The 14,902-nt window shown below is 40.8% G+C and overlaps 1 protein-coding gene across 5 annotated transcripts in view; it reads right to left on the bottom strand.

Annotated features, from left to right (window-relative positions):
- The window catches only part of Fam120c (family with sequence similarity 120 member C), a 127,018-nt gene extending 125,416 nt beyond the window's left edge, over nt 1-1,602 (bottom strand). Inside the window, exon 1 of one of the 5 annotated variants that reach the window (XM_046452583.2) lies at nt 551-1,602. In XM_046452583.2, the coding sequence (XP_046308539.1) occupies nt 551-1,246 (696 nt within the window). In that variant the 5' untranslated portion in view covers nt 1,247-1,602. The remainder of the gene's footprint in view (nt 1-550) is intronic. The other 4 variants (XM_046452584.2, XM_046452580.2, XM_058582038.1 and 1 more) reach the window with 4 other exon arrangements.
- Between the last annotated feature and the right edge of the window lie 13,300 nt (nt 1,603-14,902).

Below are 14,902 nucleotides of genomic sequence, written 5' to 3'. Positions count from 1 at the left end.
GTTCATTTAGGCTAACACAGGAGGAAATTGAAGTATGGATAAATGAGAAAGGTTGAATGGATAGATGGGTAATAAAAAAAAAAAAAAAGCAGCACCCTGTCAAGATGGGAAAAATATTGGAGGTGTTGAATTAACATCTGCTCAACTGACTTGCTGTGAGATTGGAAAAAAGTATAGGAGTAGATGTCAACTAGGAAAAGCAAGGAAAATGTATTTCAGTTTGAGGTAAAAGACAGCTGGAGAAAGGTGAGGCTGCAAAAGAAATTCTGACTAGATTGTGTTAAAACCTGGAGGAACGCCAATTAGATAAGTGAAGGTAAATGGAGCTATTGGGATTACACGGATAGACATGTGGTATGGTAGGTAAGCAAATCCGTAGAGATGGTATGAAGTATGTGGGGGGATAGATGGATAAAATGATCGACGGCTAGCGGATTGAGTGGGTAAGTAGGTGGGTGGGTGATAGTGGGTTAATGGGTAGGTGGCTAGGTGTTTAGTTGGGAGGAAATAGGTGTAGGGCGTGTTATTTAAAATCCGGCCCCTCCCTCACCTTGACCCGGAAGCGGATGAGTGCTAGCCTCACGCAGTGGCTCAGGCAGGCCGGTGGCAGGAACCAGGCCCGCGGTGGAGGGGTGCCCTTGTTGCCCACGTGTCCCACGATCAGTTGCGCTGTCTGCCGCTCGGCCTGGCACCGACGGCCCCACTCTGCCAGTCGGTCCTTGCCCAGGCCCCCGGGGAACATGACCACGAGCTCCAGGCCGTCGCCGCCGGGGTAGGCACAAGCCTGGCACAGCGCTGACAAGTAGCCCAGCATGGCGTTCCACTGGCCGCCACACACCCAATCCGTCTGGTAACCGCCATAGAGCCGTGGAAGCGCCGAGCCCGCGTCTACAAGCACTCGAGCCCCGGGCAGCGGAGGGGGCGGCGGCGGCAGTGGCGGGTGCAGCCCGGGCTGCGCTGGGCCGTGGTGGTGGAAGTGGTGAGCAGGGTGATGGTGCCGATTCGGGCCCGCGCCCCCGGAGTAGGCACCTAAAGCTGCGGGTGGGAGCGGTGGTTGCAGAGGAGCAGAGCCCCTGGCGGCGCGTGGAGCTCCGGGTGCTAAGGCTGCCGTCGGGGGCAGCTGGCGGTGCAGGTGCTGCTGCTGCTGCTGGCGCGATACAGTGCGCGCGAGTTTGAGGAGGTCCACAGGCACCACGGCCCCAGGACAACGCTTCTCCAGGAACTCTTGGAAGCCCTGGACGCCCATGCTTCGTCGGTGGGCAGACGAGATGAGACAGCGGCTGCGCGAGCAAGCTAGGCGGCGATCTGGGCGCGAAGCTGGGGGCGGGCGCGTGCGCACTCCGCGGGGGGCGAGGGGGCGGGAAAAGGATTCCCTAGGGGAGGGGTGAGGAAACCAGGGCGGGGAGGGGAGGAGACCGCAGATTGGATACGGGTGGACTGGAGGGGTGAGGCCGACCGGACTCAGGAGAGGTTGGGAGGATAAAAGCGATGACAGGCTCTAGTCGCTTCTCTTTTTTCTCCTCTCCCGCTGCTCTTCTTTACCGCTTCAAAGAGGGTAAAGCCTCTTCCTTCCACCTCCGGGAGCCATGTTGCCTCGTCTTCTCTGTGATACACGCTTTTTAGCTGGAGGAGGGGGGATGGGGCGGGGCGGATGAGCATCCTGGGAGTTGTAGTCTTCTAGCAAATGGCCTCAGGATGTAGTCAGCTAAGGTAACTACCACCCAGCTCCTGCCTTGTGGTTCACAGGGTCAAAGAGGCGGGGCATGAAGATTTGTGTTTAGGATTTGCACTCTCAATTCCTTGCATCCCACTGAACTGCCTTAGGCTTTTTACTGCCATTCCCAGCATAAGGAGTTTGTGGGGGGAGGAGTGATGCATCATGGGAAAGGAAATTGAGTGTATTGATTGAATTTAACCAAAGTGAGCTAAAATTCCCCAGGAGGGAGAATTTTCACTTTGATGCGGAAATTAATATGCCTTACTTATGTGAGAAAGAACACATATGAAACATAAAAATAACCACTACAATTTCTACAGCGACTTGCTTGCTTTAGAATTTTTTTCCCGAGTTAGCAATGGTGAAACAAATTTGTCCAGGACAATGTGGGACAAAGCGAAATTGAATGGCAGGATCTCTTTGAGCAAGGAGATGTGGGCCAACACGAACTACAGGTTGTACCTTTTTGGTACTCACTGAACTACTGTGTCCCATTTTTAGTATTTATATTAAATATCTTATATTTTAGGGCCCTTGTTTCCAAATGTAATTGTGAATTAGTCTTGGTACTAATTCAAAACTGTACAACCCAAGAGTGAGCAAGATGAATGATGTCTGAGACAAGTCTCTATTAGAATGCAAAAGCAAAAAAAAGCTCCATGCTCCATAAAAGAATATATCACAAGAGGGTAAGGCCCAGATGGCAAAGAATAAGTAGATGGTGAGGCAGTGCACATAGGTAAACTGAAAACATGCAGTGAATGTGAGAGGGCAGTGGCTTAAAGGGATAAAGAATGGAAGGACTAGAGGTTTTCTAGTAAACTGGACACTATTGGATTGTTTGCCCATCCGCCCTTTTCTAAGAACTGGCCCTCTCCTTTCCCCATTTATAGGGGCAAAAAACTGCCATGTTCCTATCTCTAGATAATTAAACAGAAGCGGACACCTAATCCAACCTGGATCAATCAGAATCTCATTCCCTAGAAATTTAGAATTAGGGGCTGGGATTGTGGCTCAGTGGTAGAGTGCTTGCCTGGCACTTGTGAGGCAGTGGGTTCCATCCTCAGCGCACATAAAAATAAGTAAATAAAATAAATTTATAAAAAAAGAAATTTAGAATTAGATCAGAGATATCTGCTTTTCTCTTAAGTGTAATCTTGGAAGCTATTCAGCAGTTTTCCCACTGGAGAGATATAAGTAAACAATGTTGGTTAGCAGACAAAGAAAACTGTATATTTAGCCAGGTGTGGGGGTGCATGCCTGTAACCCCAGTGACTTGGGAAGCTGAAGCAGGAAGATTGCAAGTTCAAGACCAGCCTCAGTAACTTAGCAATGCCCTAAAGCAACTCCCAAGAGAGCCTGTCTCAAAAAAATAAAAAGGGCTGGGGATGTAGCTTAGTGGTAAAAGGTCCCTGGGTTAAATTCCTATTATAAAACAAAACAAAGGAAGAAAAAAAAAGAAAAAGAAAACCATGCAGACTCAGAAAAGAGCAGAGTCAGGTTAATGAAAACATGGTGGTTAAGTGTTTTTTATATATATATATATATATATATATATATATATATATATCAAAATGGCATTTTACTCAGCCATAAATAAGAAAGAAATTATGTTATTTGTATCAAAATGGATGGAACTGGAGACATCATGCTCCATGATATATAAGCCATAGACTGAGAAAGTCAAAGGTCATATGTGGGAGCTAGAAAGAAAAAAAAAGTGGGGGAAGAGACCTCATGACAATGGAAGGAAGACTTGTAGAGGATGGAGATTAGGGGAAGAAAGAGAGGAGGAAAAGAGTAGGTATGGGGGATAAAACAGACCAAACTATGCTATGTGGAGGTACCAATATATGATGATGAAGGCTCCTATTATGTATAATTATGGTTCACCAATAAAAATATTTGAAAAATAGCCAGCACCCTTCGAGCACACCTGTAAATGCCAGCAATTTAGGAGGCTGAGGCAACTTAGACCCTTAGCAATTTAACATGATCATGTCTCAAAAGCTGGAAAGGACTGGGGATGTAGCTAAATAATAAAGAACTCCGAGATTCAATTCCCAGTACCCCCTAAAATTTTAAAAATAAAAGTCATAAGATGAAAATGGGCAGAGATGAGAGATTAGAAATCTTCATGGTAGTCCAGGTTCCATATCATTCTTAAGGCATTCCTTGGTTTTTCTTAGACAACCCCATATCCTTACTATTCTATTTTTTTAAAGATAGAGTTGGTTTAAAAACTGTTTATTATTCTCTAAATAAAACACAAAATAGGGCTGAGGATGTGACTCAGTAGTCAAGAGCCCCTGAGTTCAATTCCTGGTACAAAAAAAGAGAGAAAGAAAGAAACTGCTTATCATGAAGAAAATGTTAACTAATTCAAGAACTGGTACCAAAATGGGATGTGGCACATTGTAGGCCCTAAAATGTGGACAGAGATAGAAGGTCTCTTTCATGTGTTGCTGGGAAGGGAGCTTGGCTTTCCATGTTATATGACAGTGAAACAGCACTGCCAACAAACAAACAACAACAACAAACCCAGTATGTCCCTGTACTAGCACACCAGCAATACCTGTGAATTGTTACAAATGTAACATTCTTGGGCCTCACTCCAGACCTCCAGGATCAGAAACACTGGGTGTGTGGTTTAAGTGGTGACAAACATAAAAAAAATCCTGACATTAGTTAAAGCAAAGCAGTGAGAACAGATTTTATTCAGTAACTACTGACAGTAGGGGAAAGGGCTGAACTTTGCTCTGATTTGCACATAGATGACTGGGTGTTTTACTTTATGTATTTATTTTTCAGCACTACAGATTGAACCAGAGGCTCTATACCACTGAACTACATCCCCAGAACTTAAAAACAACAACAACAAAAAGGGTCTCAATTGCTGAGCATTTAAGTTGCAGAGGCTGGCCTCGAACTTGCAATCCTCTTGCCACTTAGCCTGTTGACTCTGGGATTACAGGCATGCACCATCACACCGGGCTATGACTGGGCATTTTAAAGAGAGAATGAGGGAATAGGGGATAGGATTAAGTGGGGGCTCAGTAGTGTCAGGGAAGTAAAAAATTTGTTAGTACTGGTCAGTGTAAATGTGATTGGGCCAGCTGTGTACGGTGGCTGGCAATTACTGAAGTTAGATTTCTATTCCTGCCAGAAACAGAGACAGAGGCCCTATCCTTCCTGATAATTACATTTCTATGGAATTGCTTTCAGATCCTTAGATATCACTCTGGGTTTAGGAGAGGCATACATAACCCAAAGGTACAGAGGAAGGATTCACAACTGTAAGCCTTTTAAATAAATAATAAAGTGAGGCTGATGGCCCGTCAGGTGTGTGCTAGAACAAGCTGTAAATTCTTTTTCTAGCCCTGTGATTTTCCTGACAGGAATCTGGGAGTGGGCTGGGTCTCCTCAGAGATTTGACCTTAGGCTACTAGAAGTCCTGTAACCTTGGTCAAGTTTCTTATCATAGGTGTCTGAAAGGAGTATACCTACAGTTTTTGCTGGTCTCACTAGCCCCCTCCAGGTAATTCTAACATTCTCAAGTTTGAGAATCATTACTTTTCTTTTTTTTTAATATTTATTTTTTAGTTGTAGTTGTACACAATATCTTTATTTTATTTACTTATTTTTATGTGGTGCTGAGGATCGAATCCAGTGCCCCGCATGTGCTAGGCAAGCGCTCTACCTCTGAGCCACAACCCCAGCCTGATGAGCATTACTTTTCTAGAGCACACCGTAAGCCTAAGTAGAAACAGGTTAAGCAAGGAAGTGCATCAATTTATTGACTCCTAATAGTTTTTCTATGCCTGTAATTCATTTCCATTATTCCTGTCCAGGTGAAAAGAGTTTATCCTTAGACCTGGTGACTGACTAATAGTGTCACTTCTCCTTTCCTAAAAGGGAATTTTGATTGTGGTCATTTAATTATTTCTCTACTATTGCATGTTACAATCTATTGGTAGCAGTTAAGTTCATCAGAGGTTACAAGATAAATGAAGCCACATTTAGAGGTGGAAGAGGTGTGTCCATGCCATGCCATTATTTCTGAATGCTATAGTTCTGTAAGATTCACAAGCCTCTGTGGATTGTTAGGTGTGGGCTTTTTTTGTTTGTTTTTTGTATAAGAAACTGGCACACATATTTATGGGGCAGACAACAGGAGGACTTGTACATACACATCTATCAGATTGTCTCTGTGGCACCCCTTTTCTACCACCTGCTCTGATCCTTATGGTTGCATAGGAGCCATCCTTTGTGAACCTTCCCAGAGAATTGAGTATTAGAAGAAGAAAGATGAAAACTCCTGGCTGCAATCAAGCACCTGGTTCATTTGTTCCCAAGGCCCAGCTTTATTATCCCTGGGTTTTGTGAGACCCTCCCGTCTTTCTATTTTACCTGTCTTGCTTACGCATGTTTAAATTGGGTGTCTTAAACACAACAGTCCTAACATGTTGTCCAGGAGATTGTAGGCCATGGAGAGGATAGGGATGACAGAAGACAAAGCCCTGAAAGTAGAAGAGAATAGTAAATGTCACAGAGTAGTTGTTCAAATTGTGTGCTTTGGAACCACTATCTTGGTTCCAATACCAGTTCAACACCTTATTAGCTGTATGACTTTAACAAGTTATTTAACCTCTTGAACTCTTAATTTATCTATGAAATAGGGACTCACTAATTTATTTAATGGGCTTATTTCATACCCAGTACATGCCAGGAATAAAGAAAGTAGGTTTTAAGACAGTCAAGAGACTTAGAAGGCAAATTTAGTAATGACAGAAGCTTGTGAAAATTAAATGACATTGTAGAACACTTAGCATAATAACTGACACAATAAACAGTTAACAAATGTTAAGTCTTATGAAGGATAAGGGGTGGTATGGAGAGTTAACGTCAGACTCTTTTTTTATGGTATTAGGAACTGAACCCACGTGCACTCTACCACTGAACTACATCTCAAAAGTTATTTTTTATTTTAAAACAGGGTCTCACTAAGTTGGTAAGGCTGGCCTTGAACTTTCGATCCTGTTTCCTCAGCCTCCGTAGTCGCTGGGATGACAAGTGTGCACCACCATGCTCAGTTTTGCTTGTGTTTCTTGAATCAGCAACTGGTTTATAGCAGGGAGTTTATTAGATTAGTAAAAGAAATAATGAAGTGGTTCTTGGCCCAGTCACATATCAGTATCATGTGGGGAGGAATTTTTAGTGGTATGGGGGATTAAATACAGGGTTGCTTTACCCAGCTCCTTTTATTTTTAATTTAGAGACAGAGCCTTATAAAATTGCTCAGGCTAGACTGGAACTTTCAGTCCTTCTGCTTCAACCACCTGAGTTGCTGGGATTACAGGCAGGTGCCGCTGTGCCCCACCATGATGACACATTTTTAAATGAGTTCTATGTTGGTATTGTCTCCCAACTTAGTCACTTTCACATCTGAAGCCCACTTTATTACATCATCTAACACCATTGAGGCGTTGGGGCTCAGAAAAATGATGCCCCAAAATACAGCACTTTGGCATGCTGACTACCTTGAACTAAAGGCTATTGAAAGGCCTTAAAAGCATCCTCAGAAGTAAAGTTGACTTCAGATCTTGTTCTGCTCTTCTTCTTCCCACTCTTCCCCCACCCCCAGTCATAGAAACCAGAATTCCTCTTTCCAAAGGTGGATCATAGAAATTAGAACCCTTCTCTTCCAAAGGAAGCCAAAACAGATAGAAAGGTTGCCAGGTGTGGTGGCACATGCCTATAATCCCAGTGGCAAAGGAGGCTGAGGTAGGAGGATTGTGAGTTCAAAGCCAGCCTCAGCAAAAGTGAGGCCCTAAGCACCTCAGTGAGACCCTGTCTCTAAATTAAATACAAAATAGGGCTGGGGATGTGGTTCTTTGGTTGAATGCCCCTGAGTTCAATCCCTGGTACCAAAAAAAAAAAAAGAAAGAAAAAGGAAAAAGAAAGGTCACTCCCTCCTTTCTCCTCTTTTTGGAGACATTCATTCCAAAGGGGTCTTGCCCTATACTCTGCAAAGGAATGCTACACGGAGAGTTCAAGAATAATCTGGAGGGGACTTGCTGGGTCTCCCCTCCTCAGTTTTACATGGCTGTCCATTTTTCACTAAACTTAAGCATGAAATTTGGGTCTTTGTTTTTGAAGGCTTTTATGTCACTTAAAATTTTGATTAACTTGTTAACCTGCTTTTTTCTGTGGTTGGTTGTTTGTTTGCTTGCTTTATGCAGTGTTGGAGATCAAACCCAGGGCCTCCTGCATGCTAAGCAAGTGCTCTGCCACTGAGGCACATGTGACACTTATGATAGGTTAGGAAAGGTATCATACTTTTCTTTTATAGTTTCTGGCAGTTGAGATATGACTTTCTCTAGAGCCTGCAGATGAGATCCTGGGAAAACTGATAAGGAACTAGCAAAGAAAAAATTGAGATTTTTTAAAAACCAATCTCCCAAATCTCTGCCTGTGGTGTTTGGTTAATAATTGAAGGGTCAGAAACGGAGGCACATGCCTGTAATCCCAGTGACTCTGGAGGCTGAGGCAGGACAGTTGCAAATTCAAGGCCAGTCTCAGCAATTTAGAAAGGTCCTAAGCAATTTAGCAAGAACCTGTGTAAAATAAAAAGGGGATGTAGCTCAGTACTAAAGTGTGCCTGGGTTAAATCCCCAGTACCAAAATAAAAAAAGAAATAGAAGGAAATTTTTTTTAAATCACTTTCTTTCAAAATTTATATTAGCAGGAGAAATCATTTATATGTACCATTTCTTGTGTATAAGGACTTTGGTGATCTTTTTGGTATGAATGCTCATTTTCTAATTTCTGCCCTCCCAGAGGTGGTCTTTGTTTTCCTTTGTCTGTCTTTTGTATAGTTTGTCATAAAGAGGAGAATCATAAGGTTAGATAGAACACAGGCATAAATTCTTTAAGCTTTTTATTCAAGCCAGAGTCAGAGATGGGTGTGTACCCGGTTATCCCCAGATTGTTTATACAAACTTTGCTGTGGGTCCCTGAGTCAAAAATCTGGATGAGGTTCTCCTGTGTTTTGTGTCCAGAGTTGGCTTTCTGACCACTGAGAACACTTTCTCTAGTCTCTACCAGCAGGGGACACAAGTGTCAGTATGCATCAGGTAACTTGTTGAATAAGCTGGGAACCTATTCATGCCAGCTCTAAGGGGTTTTAATAGCTATGGCTTTTGTTATGTCAACCTTCAGTGTTTGAATTCATACTAGGAATCACTCATGTTAGTATCCCCTACCCTGTGTCACAAGGGTCTGTGAATGTGGGGGTGGGGGAGTGGTCTCATGTTTCAGTGGGAGGCATGAGAAGCCATTTTCACAAAACACTAGCTGTAACTACCTGTGGTAACAAAGAAATTTGCTTCCTTCCTCTGTCTCTTTAGGAGTAAAATTTTGGGCTTAAGGGGATTCAATCTCATTTGCCTATATTGAGAACACTACTTGTGCCCATGGTATTACTAGTTTGAGTCTCTTTGAGAATAAATAAATTGACTAACATTATTGTTAAATTTTTGTCTTTTGTTTTTGTTTGGGGGATTTTGTTTTTATTTTTTGCAGTGCTGGGGCTCAAATCCAGGGCCTTGCTCATACAAAACAAATGCTCTACCACTGAGCTACATCCCCAGACCTGTAAAAATAAGTTTTAATTGTGACTTTTGGTCTTAGGGTACCCATTTGTTATTCTTTCCCTCCTGTAGACAGTTATTGTTTTCCTATTTGATTCATTTTTGCCCTGACAATTTAGGATGGTAGCTTTCCACTTGTCAGGAACATGCAGATTATTAGACTTGTATGTATATAGATTGTCAATCAAAAGGTTAGAGTCCCTAAGAATATGGGTAGGGAAAAAAAAAAAAAGAGGGTCGCATCCTGTTTGCAGCTAGTGTGCTGAATATTCCCAGCTCTCCAGGAGTTATCCAAGTCTTTCTTCTTTGATACACTGCTGGATCTCAAGAGGGGAGATGCCATGTGTGCTATAAAACTTACTGGTTTTAGTTCTGAGTCATTTGTTAGGTACTTTTTATTTTAAAGAAAATAATAATAATAGTAATAGAAGCCAGGAATATTTGCTGTTTCCTGGATGAAGTAGTTTGTTTTTAAGAGCCATATGTTCAAAATTCAGCTTAATTTGGAAGCCGATATTCAGGCTATACTTTTTTTTTTTTAATAAGATTTTCCTGTTCTATTGGTCCTGCTTCTCCCATGGGAACTTTAGGAAGTTAATAGTCAATTAAAATTTAGTCAATTAAAACCTGTCTTCTTGAACCCATTTACAATATGTTCTATCCCTCAGTATGCTTCCTTTCTTGTTGGCTTGACTTTTGCTGAGGATAATGTGAAACTTCATTGGCTTTTTTGCAAACTTAAGATCTCCCAAAACTGGCTCCTTGCAGACCTGTTCTTTCCATTTAGTTTTCCTTCTTCCCTGTTTTTGCCATCTGTGATCTTCTGTACCGTTCCCTTGAATCTTTTATATCTTGTCCTTCAAGCCCCTATTTTCTATGTAGTGGTCAGAGGATGAAAAATTACTGAGGAAACAAAGGATGCAGTTTACCATGGCCAAATTACAGTTATGTTTCTGAATCTTATCCTAGGACCATCTGCATACTTCTTTGTGAATCCTATGTTGAATTCCTCTAAATTTATATTGCCTGGACATTCATTTTGAATCCTCTGTGTCTCACTTGTCATACCCTAAATCTTTCTTGGAAAAACTTTTATTATTTCTCTGTGCATTTGAGATGTATGTATATCTTTTTAAGAACATGATAGTTATCATTTGGAAATAAGAAAAACTTAAGAGAGAGAATACTATTAGAAAAAAGAAAAAGGGAAAAGTGACGAGGAAGAATGATGTTTAACTTTTAGTTTCTTTATTTCTGTGATATTTTCAATGTGTGCCTGACTTGACAACAATAAAAGTAAAGTAAAATATTAATTTTGTTTAATGACTCATAAATGTTGAGATAATTACTAAGCATAAGTTTAACTTTTTTTAAAATTTTGGTATTAGAGCTTTGCCGCAGTCTGGCTGGGCACAATCAGGAGCCACTTGTCAAAAGAAACTAACTTTATTTTTAGAACCACACACGACAAACAAAATAGTCTCTCAGGAAAAACCCTCAGAGCCTCAACTGCCACCACCGGCTTTCCCCAAGCCTCTCTCTCCCACACAAGCTTCTCTCCACCTCCCACAATCCTCCTGCTCTTGAGGCCGATTGGCTGGGTCATGTGGGCGGAGCCAAAAAAGTCCCCCAATGAGCAGCTCCGTGGTCTGAAAGGGCAGGGAAACAGTCCAATGAGCATCACCGCAGAGGAGCCAATCAGCTAGATGTTGCTGGGGCCGAGGAGCCAATCAGCTAGATGTTGCTGGGGCCGCTGTGAGCCAATCATCAGCCAGCAGCTGGAAGTTTGCTGGCAGCTGGAAGTTTGCTGGGGCCCCTTTGGCTGTGGCTCTCAACATCTCCCCCTCTCTGTTTAAACAACAAGCATGTGGCTTAGGGACCGTGCCTGTTAGGCAGTCCAATTCAACATATGGTCCTTACCCGTCATCGGATGAACTGACCTCTAGGCGTCAGCCTCCTGTCTTAGGTTGGTACCACTGCAATTGGATCATACCCGTCACTGACTACCGGTCCAGCATACAGCCATACTTGTGGATAGGCCTTTGCACCAGTGGGGGGGTGAGGTTCTTTGCCTCACCTCTGTTGGCCCCCAAATTTTAGACCATCACTAGTAGAGGAGGATGCAAAATGCCATGACATTAAGCCAATTGAGGGCTCCTTTGAAAAATTGTACCACTGGTGACATCATCAGCAAAAATACCCCAACACTACCACAAGTCACTGCACCAACAGATAGTTCACAATGCATACAGGTGAGCTCACAGTGTCCAGGCAAGTTCTGCAAGCAGTTCAGTGATGGCTATTGTAGAAGCTGTAGATTGGTTTTATCTTTCACTTCACCAACACTGGGATGAAGATAGGAATTCTGGCAATAATGGCTAAAGAAAAAATTATGTAACATTCCAGAAGGCACTAAAAGAAAACAATTTTCTTAACAATTTACATTGTCTTTAAGAGAATTATTAAATATAATGAAAAGGAAAGGTGAAAGTAAACAAACAGATCTGTTAACCTTCTTTTTTGTTTACATATTAAAACAATCCTCAACAGTTGTTTACCCAATTTAAATTAAACCATATAAATCACGTGAAAAAAAAATATTTGGATCCATTTTATCATGAGCGCTCATCATATATGATATATGGACATACGTACATTCAAACATATAACACAAAACACAAGTGTGCACACATAATATAATACATACAACACATAACATTATAGTAAAGGCCTTATAACTTTTTACAGGTGAAATCTCCATTGCAATGTTTAAAAACTCTATAGTCAAAAAATAGAACTGATCAGCAAAACATTAACCTAGGTCTGTATGAGCTCAAAAAACAAAATAGAACTTCATGATATGGCAAAGGGCAATAATAAAATAGATATTGAAAAAAGCATCCTGGTTCTGTTGCAGATGTAAGAATAGCCAAACTGGAGTTTTGGATATCAGTTGTTATGGATTTGAGCCAAATCATCTTCTTTTTGGTCTGTAGAAATCGCTTTAGTTAATCTTTCTGGAATCCAAATCGGCTGCTGTTCTCCCTGTGGAAACACATAAACAGACCCCCGACTCCAGACAATCACTGGGTCAGGACCTTGGTTAATCTCTCTGGAATCCAAATCGGCTGCTGTTCTCCCTGTGGAAACACACAAACAGACCCTCGACTCCAGACAATTACTGGGTCAGGACCTTTCCATTGTCCTGTTAGAATATCCTTCCAAAGTACCTTGGGCTTATGTACATTTTTTGGACACATATGCCTTTCCGCAGCACTAAGTCCTGATGAATCCAAATTTAAAAAGTTTAGAGTAAAAAGGGTTATTTTAAGTTTATCTTTGGGGAATATATACCCCTTCCCAATTCCTTCTTTTTGCTTTAATAAGTACATTTTAATAGTTTGATGAGCTCTTTCAACTATGCCTTGTCCCTGTGGATTGTATGGGATTCCTGTTATATGAGTAATGCCAAATGTTGAGCAAAATTGTTTAAAAGAGGTAGAAGTATAACCAGGGGCATTATCTGTTTTTAACTGTTTTGGAACACCCACAGTGGCAAAATTTTGTAAGCAATGAGCTATAACATCTTTAGTTTTTTCTCCGGCATGAAGGGAGCCCATCAAAAATCCAGAAGAAGTATCAACTGTAACATGCAAATATTTTAATTTTCCAAATTCTGGCAAGTGTGTGACATCCATCTGCCAAATATGGTTAGGTATCAATCCTCTAGGATTGATTCCAAGATTAACTTGTGGTAAAAAGGTCACACAATTTTGACATTGTTTTATTATTTGTCTAGCTTGTTCCTTAGTTATTTTAAAACGCTTTTGTAAAGTATTAGCATTGACATGGAACTTTTTATGAAAATTTATAGCTTCTTCTAGTGTAGAGAAAATATGTATGTCATGTGTAGTTTTATCTGCTAAATCATTGCCCAAACTAAGGGCTCCAGGCAATCCTGTATGTGCCCTGATATGTCCTATAAAGAATGGATCTTTTCTGTCCCAGATTAGACTTTGTATAGTGGAAAGCAAAGAGAAAACAGTAGAGGAAGGGGAAATCCTACCAGCATCTTCAAGAGATACTATAGCATTAACTACATACTGACTATCAGAAAATAAATTAAATACAGAATCTTTAAACATCACAAAAGCTTGTAAAACTGCATTAAGCTCTACCTTTTGAGCTGATTGTTTGGGTACTAAAAATGTAAAAGTTTGATCAGGGGTAACTACTGCTGCTGTACCATTATTTGACCCATCAGTGAATATATTTGGAGCATTCATGATAGGTGTTTTTCTTGTCATTTTTGGAAAAATTACAGGATGCAATGACCAAAAAGACAATAAAGGATTAGATGGTAAGTCGTTATCAAATGAAACATTAGATTTGCACATGATTATTGCCCAAGTATTTAACTCATTAGCTAACTCATCAATTTGATTCATAGTATATGGAGTAATAATTTTATTGGGAGAAATTCCAAACACTCCCTTTGCTGCTTTTATTCCTTTGAGTATTAATTGTCCTACAGCCTCAGGATACCTAGTAAGAATAGTGTTAGGAGAATAAGATAAATGTATCCATAATAATGGACCTTCTTGCCAAAATACTCCTGTAGGAATATTTTTTGTTGGTAGTACAATAAATAATAAAGGCAAACTTATATCAATTCTATCCAAATGCATATTTTCCATATATGTTTCAATGATTTTTAATGCCTTTCTTGCTTCAGGCGTTAACATTCGGGGTGAATTTGGATCTGATGGACCTTTTAGGATATCAAATAAAGGTCCCAACTCTCCTGTTGGTATACCTAAATAAGGCCTTATCCAATTTATGTCTCCTAATAACTTTTGAAAGTCATTAAGTGATTTGAGTTGATCTACTCGTATTTGAATTTTTGGTGGACGGACCATGGTTGAGGATAATAGAACTCCTAAATAATTAATTGGAAAATTTAATTGTACTTTATCTATTGCTATCTCTAGATTATAATTTTTTAATAAGTTTGTAAGTGTGGCATAACATTCTAGCAATGTGTTTTTATCTTTGTGTGCTAATAATACATCATCCATATAGTGAAATATTTGTAGTTCAGGATTTTGATTTCTAAGTGGCTGGATTACTTTGTTAACATAAATTTGACACATAGTTGGGCTGTTAGCCATCCCTTGAGGGAGTACATTCCATTCATATCTCTGATCAGGACCTTCATGATTCAGTGTAGGGATAGTAAATGCAAAACGTGGACTATCCTCAGGATGAATTGGAATTGAAAAAAAACAATCTTTAATATCTATAACTAAAACATACCAGGTTTTTGGCAAAGCAGACAACTGAGGAATCCCTGATTGAGCAGGTCCCATAATAACCATCTCATTATTAATGGCTCTTAAATCTTGCAATAATCTCCATTTACCAGATTTCTTTTTGATGACAAAAATGGGAGTATTATGGGGAGATACAGAAGGTTGTATATGTCCTTCTGCTAATTGTTGTTTGACCAGGTCATGGGCTGCTTGTATCTTTT

This window comes from Marmota monax, unplaced genomic scaffold (genome assembly GCF_021218885.2).
Source record: "Marmota monax isolate L192 unplaced genomic scaffold, Marmota_monax_Labrador192_F-V1.1 WCK01_AAM20220418_F8-fsc00223, whole genome shotgun sequence".
NCBI lineage: Eukaryota > Metazoa > Chordata > Mammalia > Rodentia > Sciuridae > Marmota > Marmota monax.
This window is presented reverse-complemented; position numbering and strand designations above follow the sequence as displayed.